Source organism: Magnolia sinica, chromosome 12 (assembly GCF_029962835.1).
Source record: "Magnolia sinica isolate HGM2019 chromosome 12, MsV1, whole genome shotgun sequence".
NCBI lineage: Eukaryota > Viridiplantae > Streptophyta > Magnoliopsida > Magnoliales > Magnoliaceae > Magnolia > Magnolia sinica.
In genome coordinates, this window is record NC_080584.1 from 66,326,971 (window position 1) to 66,336,578 (window position 9,608).

The following is a 9,608-nucleotide window of genomic DNA, read 5'->3' on the forward strand; positions in this document are numbered from 1 at the left end:
GAGCGAGTTAATCGGGCTAGCCCGGTTCATGTACCCCCCTACTTGAGGTAAAGAAGAATATAGTGGACTGCTTCAAGATAGTGGGAGTGGATGTTGTTGGGTTTTTTTTTTTTTTTTTTTTTTTTTTGCAGCTTGTGAATGTTGTAAGAAGGCAATAGTTGAAATACTGTAAAGAGCAATACGGGAAATGTTCATGTTTAATTCAATGTCGATCATAAAAGATGTTGCAAAATATTGGTAAAAAATGAAAATGCCAAAAATTGGGTGAATGAAAACCTCAGATTTAATACAGTTTGGATTCAGGAGTGAAAGTAGGATATATCACTACAAGAAAAGGGGGCTTTGCCTCAGTTATCCAAACCAAGGTTGAAACTCCCGTGGCTAAATGCTTTAGCCTCAGTTTTAGCAACCGAGGCTAAAATGACTTTTATAGCCTCGGTTCTTCAAGTGAAGCTCAAAGAACCTTTTTAGCTTCATTTTTCTCGGAATGATTCCAACTGAGACTAAATCCAAATTTTAGCCTCAGTTGCCTCCAATTGAAGCTAAATCTATTTTTAACCTCGGTTCTCAACAATTGAGGCTAAAGCCTTTAACCACAAGAGTTGTAGTTTCAGTTTAGGTAACTGAGGTAAAACTGAGACTAAAGATATAGTTAGCTTTTGTTGGCATCAACTGAGGCTAAATTCAAATTTTAACATCATTTAACAAAAACCGGGGCTAAATCTAGTTTCTATCAACAAAAGCTAACAATATTATAATCAACCAATGATTGAACCTGTGCATGTTTCACCCATTTAACATCCATCAACACAACAATCAGCACAATCAAACAATTAATGGTCTATTTAAAGTTTTCAAAACAAACAAACTGCCATTGCTGCTGCTGCTGTACATCCAGGATTTCTGTCATTGCTGCTGCTGCTGCTGCTGCTGCTGGCTTCTGTACATCCAGGATTTCTATCATTGCTGTGTTTTTTTGGGAATTGCACCACGGGACAGAGACTGGGACTGTTGGAGGTCTCCTTCTTGAGGAAGTTGATGTTTGCAACATTTGTTTCATCATGGATTCCATTTCCCTGGTCATCAAGGAGCCAATTGTTCCTGTGGCCCCGACGCGAACTGAGCCTCCACCACCCTTGATGGCTTCTAGTGTTTGAACCATGATCGTCTCCCAATCAAAGGTTTGCAGAGATCTTGTTTCCTTCTTCTTCTTTTTCCACAGGAAGACAAGCTTTTACTACTCGTGGCAGCTTGATTATGAATCCCATTTGTTTGTCAAAGGAGACGGTGGATTGAATGTTCTAGCATGAGTCACAGTAGGCTGTAAAGAAAGGTAATTAAGACCACTCAGTGAGAATAGAACCAAACGTTGAAGTAGGGTTAATGTTTCTGTTTGAATTTTAATAGATCTTTTTATAAACTAAAGCCATGTTTGCATGCACTGTTCAATGAATTGCAATTAGAGGTTGCAGGTTGATTGATCCATGAGAGTTTATTGCCAACCTGAGGCTGCAGGTTGAGGAGCAACACCCAGCCCAGGGGCAGCAATTGGTGCAGGAGCAGCAGCTGCATCCCATCCATCAGCTGATACAGGAACTGCTGTTTCACAAGGAAAGACAGGTGTCAGTGAGATTGTACACATGGCATACATCAAACAGGATTAAACATGTGGCATACATCAACTAGGATTAAACAGACTACATTGTGGAAACCACCACTGTCACTAAGTCATATTCCAAAAATCAGATCTGGTGGGACAATCCAAGCATCTAATTGGTGGAAACGTATTCACTGAAATAGGACCAGTAGATATCTCTTAGTTTCAGCTTTAATGGTCCAACAATGTCTACCAATCCAATAGTGAGATACCCAAGTAAGCCTACTTTTGAGTCATAATACATCTAACTGGGACTTGTAATTTGGACAGTTCAATTTGAATTGATCGTATGCCATGCCTGCAATTTCTCAGTAATTTAACGAGCATATCATCTATCTCACTGCCAGAGTATCTAAGTTTTTCTCTGGTAACTGAGGATGTCAATGTAGCTACAGATGCAATGGAGCACTGTGAAGTGATGTTCATAGAATCAACCCCACATCAGAAACATGCTTGCAAAATACACATGAGACATAGAACTATCAAAGAATGCACATGTACTTGTTTGCATTCGCATGGGATGACTGCATGCAACTCGTACTTTCAGCTGTTAAAATGTCTTCAAAGTTAAAACTCATTGCTCAACCTTATGTATGTCCCTTCAATGAATTCCTAATTTTTTTTCTTGCTGTTAAAATGTGGAGTTTTCGATGAAGAATTATGGAGAATGGTGAGTATATTTACCAGGGCCATGTAGCTTGTAAACCTTTCGTGGCCAAGATCTGCATAATACTAGCCATTTAGCTGATCTGGCTTTAGTTGACCTTTGTAAACAATCATCCTGCAAAACCAGAGCTAAATAGTTCTAGTAAACTCAAAAACTATAACAGCTTCAGAAAATGAAAGAAAAAAACATAACTCCTCTTTGTTGATGTAGGTTTTGAGTGAAATAAGAGCATATGCATGGTCGGGCCCACCCAATGCATGGACTATATTGCACGCACATTTGCCATTTTTATGCATTGGTGTGAATGGGCTCTCTGACATGCTTGTGGCGTTAGGCAACATCATTGCTTTGCTAGAGTAATCAATATATTTAATACTATATAATATTAATACTAAACTAATTGGATCCAACCTGGAACTGACTTTGACCTGACCTAACCCCATTTTAAGAGGGTACAAGTTGATGCACCTGACAAGAACCAGGCTAGACTCAAAATTTAACCAGGTCCAAAAAAGTAAGGCCCAAACCAGACCCAGGTGGTATAAAAAGTCCGGACCCAGATCCATTAGAATAGGGTCCATTAGGTACCTGCACATGTCTGGATAACCATTGAAAACCCTTCCTTGTTTCTCAGCAAAGTGAAAGAAATTAAGAATAGAAAAGGCGGTTAACCCAAAAAATAAGTGGCAGATGTACCATAGGGGAAGCAATCTCAATGGCTGGATCACCCATGTCAACAATTGCTCCGTCATTATCAATGTCGGCCGCTGCATCACCAGGCTCACCCAAGCTATCGTCAGGTTCCATGTCCATCACGCCTGCCACATCAACACAGTCTTAAAGTTGCCAACAGTCAGTTCAATTAAGAGGAAATGACAAAAGTTAATTATTCTTCCTACCATTGATAACTGGGGCCCACATGCTCAGTGGTTTGACAATCGGAACCATTTTCATTTTTCGATTCTATGCTATAATGGGCCCCGCAAAGAAACTTAGGCTAAACAGATGACCGTGAGCATCACTATCTGTAGATGAATTTAGAACAACAGTGAAAAGAAAATTTTCAATGGCTCACATTCAACTCTAGAAACCAAATTTTAGGGTCATCAATGAAGAATGATTATGGGATAATAACTTATAGATGGTCATGATGGTAATATGGACGGCTCACATCATTGGACTATCTCATGATGGGAGCCCTAGTGGCTGCTGACACAAGCTGGATCCTATGTTTCAACAGGGAAAAACAAACTCAATAAGCATCCCTCAAACTGCAGTGCAGTTACATTTCTTTCTAGTCTAACCATAAAACTAACAAAACTGTAATTTGGAGCCCAGACCCTCAATATGAATGCTAGAGAAACAATTTCACGTCTTTCCATTTCATAAAGTTAGTAATCACAATTCTATTAGATGCTGCATCCAAACACACCCTAACAATGCAGAAGCCACAAGAATAAGCTCTGTTGCAGAGACACTTTTCTGCACAACTGCCATTCATATGCACATGTGAAAACCAGTCAATGGACCAGGCCCAGGCGAGGCAAAATCAAGTGTTTTTAAAAGGCCAGGTGCAAGTAGTTCAGGATCAGAGGCCGATGTCAACCCTGGGCCCGGCCTGTCGACAGACCTAATTACCATGATCGCTGATATGATATTGGCATTGGCACATCAGGTAAAAAGTTTAGCTTCCCTGAGGTGAGGTCCCACCTGTGCAATGTTTCTGGATCAAAACCAAAATAACATCTCTCAATTGAGCATCAGATCATAACTCAATTTAATCAGTCAGCAGCCACATTAGAAGTTCCAAATCAATCAAAGTATCTGAGCAACCAGAATCAAACTCCAAACAAGAGAGCAGCGACTCCCATGCCCTTGCCTCTGGAGATACAGACCTACTAAGCATTTCCTCAAGAACTCGTAATGCTTCGCTGAAGAGCCGGCATTCACACAACCCACATATCATCGAATCCAAAGTTGCAGCCCGAGGAACAAACCCTCTGTCCAACATTTCCACCAACATCTTGAAAGCTGCGGCCATCGCACCTTTACAAACCAAACCATCAATCAAAACCCTATACATGTGCAAATTCCCCTCGATGCCCTTCAACCCCATCTTTCCCATGAGCTCCCCCGCTCTCCCCACATCCCCAACCTTGCATAACGCCATCACGATCGTATTGTAGGCGACCACATCAATTCTAACCCCTACTTTTAAAGCCACATGCAGGGCCTATTGAGATGTTTTAATGACATTCAATCCTTCCATCAATTCAGTTTGATACAAATGTCTCTAGGATGCACTCTAAAACAAAGAAAGAAATAAAGGTGTTTTCAAGAGAACCATCTAAATTAATTTCCACCTGGAGAAAAATCTAAAATACGGTTGCACAAAATATGACAGGAAACAAATCATGTATAGAGGTGGGCAAGCATCTATTTCAAAATTATAGCAAGTACAATCAGCTAGGAAGTAGATCTGCTAGAAAGATAGGTGATGATTTTTTAAGGAGAGGTCTTAGCAAAAAATTTTCAAATAAATCAGTTTTGAACGCATTAGCAAAATTTTTTTAGCATTAGCATCAAAACTTTACCATAATCTACTCGTTGTCAGTTGCACGCCAAAAGGCATAGTATTCCTACACATCACTTCTATAAATCAGTTTTTGCATTGTTAACACATTAGGAAATGGGGGGGAAAAATCAAATACTATATCAAATGGGTTTTTTTTTTTCATAGTATTGGACTGACAATAATATAATTCAAAATTTATAATAAATGGGTTTCATTCTCTTTCTAATTTTTTCCTTGGTATTGAACTAACAAGGATACCTGCCAACCAGCTTCAATGAAGCAGCTTTCTTCTAAATCAAAGCAAGGGAACCGTGAGTTTGTGAATGAGATAGGCATGATTTCTGCTTTGCAACACCCGCATCTTGTAAAGCTCTATGGATGCTGTATGGAAGGAAACCAGCTATTGCTCATATATGAGTATATGGAAAATAACAGTCTTGCCCGTGCTCTGTTTGGTATGATTTGTTTCACCACTAGGAATGCTGGGGGTATATATATAAGGCGTCAATTGATGTTAGAGATCTTTCAAACACATTACCAACATAGATGGATTTTCCGATTTTAGGCTTTGATCATTGCAAGGGGAGCATTTCTTGACACTCTATTAGAACTTAGTGCTCATATTTATTTCTTAGAATCGAATGCATGCCCACCATGTCAGAATATTCTCATAGTTCTTCGGTTACTTCCCAATGCACTTTGTATCTTCTTATGTCTTTATCTAATTAGAAGATTATTGGCCAAAAATAGAAGGGATTTCAAGGCATAAATAAACATAAAGGGATTTCAAGGCATAAATAAACATAAAGGGATTTCAAGGCATATATATCTGATTAGTGGTCTGGATCTTGTTCATGTGTGAAGTAAGCCTCGTAATATTATATTTCCTGTAAATTGAATAAAGAGAAACCAAAAGTAGTCTAATGTGAACTGAGAAGAAGCACATGACATTTGAGACTAACATGAATACTAGTGCCTCAAATAACGTATTAGGCACATGATAATCCAGAATAAGATGGAAACTAGTACACCAAACAACAAACCTTCTATCTGCGAGTTTATTGCTACCTATGAGAGAGCACCCTAATCTAGTTATGAAGCAGTTTGATAGAATGACTTTTGAATAGAAAGTTGGTGAGATGGACTCCTTGCGAAATGCCGCTAGAGAGAAAAATAATAATTCAGCAGGGTGGGTGGCATTCGACGATAACAATGACGAGAACTTCCATCCAAATCTCTTCTAGTTATTTGGGTAGTTGGGAAAAGTCCAACAAAAAAATCAGACTTTCTTCTTCTTAATGGCTAGGATCTGGACACACTGATTTTCCAGCTAGGTGGGTCAGGTGATCCAGCTATGAATTGAGCACTTGGGAACAAGTCCAACAAAAAATCAAACTGCTTCATAACTAGACTAGGGTGTGTTTGGTTGCAACTTTTTGTTCAAAAGTAATTCTATCACAACTATGGGTATAAAAAACACTGATGAATGTTATGGCCCATTCAAAATTCACAAATGAAAACCCATAAACATTAGAAATGTATCTCAACAGACAGAACATATCAAGCTTAACCTTCTCCACTACTACAGTTTAGAACAAGAGAAAAACAGGACATGGGAATATGTAACAGTTGAATGATATGGCCCTGTCATGCCCCAAACAGATGTTGATTTATGACTGTATCGAAATTATCAATGCATAGTAATGTATTTCAAATGCCTGATATTACATAAATCAATGATAAATCTCTAATTTCTAAATATATAAACCTAAATTACAACTTAAATCAGCAGGAATCGGATCAAAATTCAACGAAATCTATTGAAATCAAGAGACATAAGTTGCATTCAGATCAAAATAGATTAAGCACTAAAAATCGAGAAAAAAAAAATTAGAAAAATCAAACCCTTAGTGGAAAAAAAATTGGAGAAAAGGGGGGGAAGCTCACCTGATTGAAAGTTAAAACCCTTCCTCTGTCCTCAAATAATGTAAACTGCAAATCAGAGTACCTGCTTCAAACGAATAACCAAATTGAGACAAAATCGAAAAGGAAAGCACCATCTATCATCATCTCAAAACAAAATAAAAATGCAAAGCTTCAGACAATTGGATCCGAAAGCAAAACAGATCCATAAAAAAATAATCGGATCAAAATCCAACGAAATCTATCAAAATCGAGAGACGAGCTGGATTCAAATCAAAACAGATCAAGCACCAAAAATCAAGAAAAATAATAATAAAATAAACCCTAAGTGGAAAAAATTGGAAAAAAGCTCACCGTCTTTTACGGATCTAATGATAGGAGATAGAGAGAGAGAGAGAGAGAGAGAGAGAGAGAGACTGTAGATCTAATGATCCGACGATTTCAAGGGTTCGGAGGATATAGTAGAGCCGGACGTGGATTTTGTAGGCATCCTCTAGGGCCTGTAAGTTGGGTAAGTGGGAAGTGACTTACAAGGAAGTCACTTACAGGTGGTGTTTGGGAGAGAAAAATCACCTGTAAGTAACTTACAACTTGTAAGTCACTGACAGGCAAATCTACCAAAAAACTGTAGGGGGATGGGGGTGGGAAGTCACTTCCCTGTAAGTCACTTACAGGCTCAACGTCAGATTTTTAAAAAGAGGGGAAGAGGGAGAAATGCACCAACCCACCAACCTCTCTCCATCTCTGCAATCTCTCGCTGCAGTTACCGCCTTCCGTCTCTTCTCCTCCTAAAATGGTAGGGTTTCATCTAGCCTTTTTTCTCCTTTGAAAACGGGAGTGGTTTGACGTTACTCTATAAGGCACGCTGACATCCAAACAGTCACTTATACGCACTTGTGCACGTGCGTATAAGTGATGGGCCTCTAATCCGAAGAGACCATGTGATGCAGCATCCCATGAAACCGTCAGGAACCAATTTGCGCCTTGATTTAAAACTCTGGTGGGCTATAGAAAAGAGAGATGCAAATGAAGGTAGGAAAATGTTTTCTTTTGTCATGGCCCACCAATATTTTAGATCAAAGTAAAAGTTAGGTAATGGGGGTTTCATGGGGTTCTGCATCACGTGGACCGTTCAGATTTTGGCTCAAATCACGTATGATGAGTTCTCAAAAAGTTCTCAAAAGTACTCTTGCCAACTGGTGAACGACTGAGTATTATGCGGGAAGGGATAGCATGCTGAGTAATGCGTAAACTCTGGGGGATCCACCATGATATATGTATTTGATCCACACTGTCCATCCATTTTAATACTTAATTTTCAATCCTGATCCTAAAAATTAGCTATATCCAAAGATCAAGTGGACCACAACATAGGAAATAGTGTGAATTGAGTGTGTACCATAGAAAATTTTTGGGGCGCCACGGAAATTATGGATCAAGATGATATTTTTTTTCCCCTTCATCTAGGTGTTTGTGATCTTATGAACATGTTGGATGACAAATTGAGTTATTACTCCATATTGCAGATATTTTGAATTCGTGGGCCCACTTTTATAGCCCACTTGATGATTGGTTTAGCTTAATAATTATCTCAAATATTCATCTTGATGGGATTAACAAAATAACATATTTGATCTCATGTTTTTTTATATGATTATAACATTTTAGAACGATTCCCCAATCTAAGCTCTTCTCGATGTGAATATACAGCTTTCTACCTGTAAGTAACTTACAGGTTATCCAAACAGAAAAACTAACTTACCCATAAGTGACTTAGAACTTACATCCAAACAGGTTACCTGTAAGTAACTTTCACCTGTAAGTGACTTACATGTAAGTCACAACTTAAAAGAACTTACAGGCATCCAACAGGCCCCTAGAGATCGAAAGCTCATGGAAGAGATGGAGAGGTGTTTCCTTTGGAGATGGAAATCTTGAAGAAGAGAAGATGGAGAGCTGATGAAAGCGGATTACGTCCTACTGTTTCCTGGAGTGCCACCAGCTATTCAGCAGAGATAGATGAATCGATTGAAATCTCAAACCAGAAATAAAAGGGATTTCAAGGCATAGATAGTGAAATCAAATTTGATTCCGATTTTGAATTTCAGTTTTTTGTAAAATCATTAAAGAGAAAAGAATCGAGCTTACCTTAAACTGATTTGGTTCTGGATCTAAATGATAAGGAGATCTTCTAGCAGCTCTCCTCCTTCCAATCGAGAGAGAGAGAGAGAGAGAGAGAGAGAGAGAGAGTATGTATCGAAAAGGTTCTACCTTCTTCAACAAACATCTTCTCCCCAACCGAAAGAGAGAGAGGGTGAGTGCATGGATCGAAGCAGAGAATAGGAAATGACGTTTTAAAGTTTTTTTTTATAAGTAGGCGAAGGTAGCTTGAGATGGAAGTCGATTGCGTGGTGAGGTCCACCGTGATTTATGTATCTAATCCGCTCCGTCCAGCAGGTTGGACAAACCATGATGATCACTTGATATGAAAATCAGGTTGATCCACATATATATCTGGCTACTGGTACCAACGGACAGCAACCGATGGTATGACTTCATGTAATGTTCTAGCCCACCTAATGCGGGGATGGGCATGATTTTCCTACCAGGTTATTTTCATTGTATGGATCACATTTTCCACTGATATGATATTCTACGTATGTGAAATAGTTGGGTAAAAGAACAGGTATATCATAACAGCCATTGTATCTTATAAAGGTCCGGTTGGACCATTGATTGGATGGTTAGGATCATCGGATCATTGTGATTTTTTATCAATAGATCTT

General features: G+C 38.9%; 1 protein-coding gene across 7 annotated transcripts; it reads right to left on the reverse strand.

The window, feature by feature from the left end:
* Nucleotides 1-958: 958 nt before the first annotated feature.
* On the reverse strand, nt 959-9,076 carry LOC131221559 (uncharacterized). Of its 7 annotated transcripts, XM_058216848.1 has the most exons (6): nt 8,971-9,076; nt 5,158-5,280; nt 3,021-3,142; nt 2,342-2,438; nt 1,504-1,599; nt 959-1,321 (listed from the first exon to the last, which is right to left on the reverse strand). In XM_058216848.1, the coding sequence occupies exons 3-6, from the start codon at nt 3,135-3,137 to the stop codon at nt 1,302-1,304; spliced, it is 330 nt and encodes a 109-aa protein (XP_058072831.1). In that variant the 5' UTR covers nt 3,138-3,142; nt 5,158-5,280; nt 8,971-9,076; the 3' UTR covers nt 959-1,301. The 7 variants fall into 7 exon arrangements, 6 of the variants coding, with proteins under 6 accessions (XP_058072831.1, XP_058072830.1, XP_058072832.1 ...); XM_058216847.1 differs by lacking the exon at nt 5,158-5,280; XM_058216849.1 differs by lacking the exons at nt 5,158-5,280; nt 8,971-9,076 and adding an exon at nt 6,847-6,887.
* Nucleotides 9,077-9,608: the final 532 nt, after the last annotated feature.

Bases quoted from the DNA above. Each gene is read 5' to 3' on its own strand.
- LOC131221559 (XM_058216843.1), bottom strand. From the start codon at position 3,278: ATGAAAATGGTTCCGATTGTCAAACCACTGAGCATGTGGGCCCCAGTT. The intron at 2,439-3,020 runs GTACATCTGCCA...CTGGTTTTGCAG, and splicing joins TTGAGATTGCTTCCCCTATG to GATGATTGTTTACAAAGGTC. The intron at 1,600-2,341 runs GTAAATATACTC...CTTGTGAAACAG, and splicing joins TTACAAGCTACATGGCCCTG to CAGTTCCTGTATCAGCTGAT.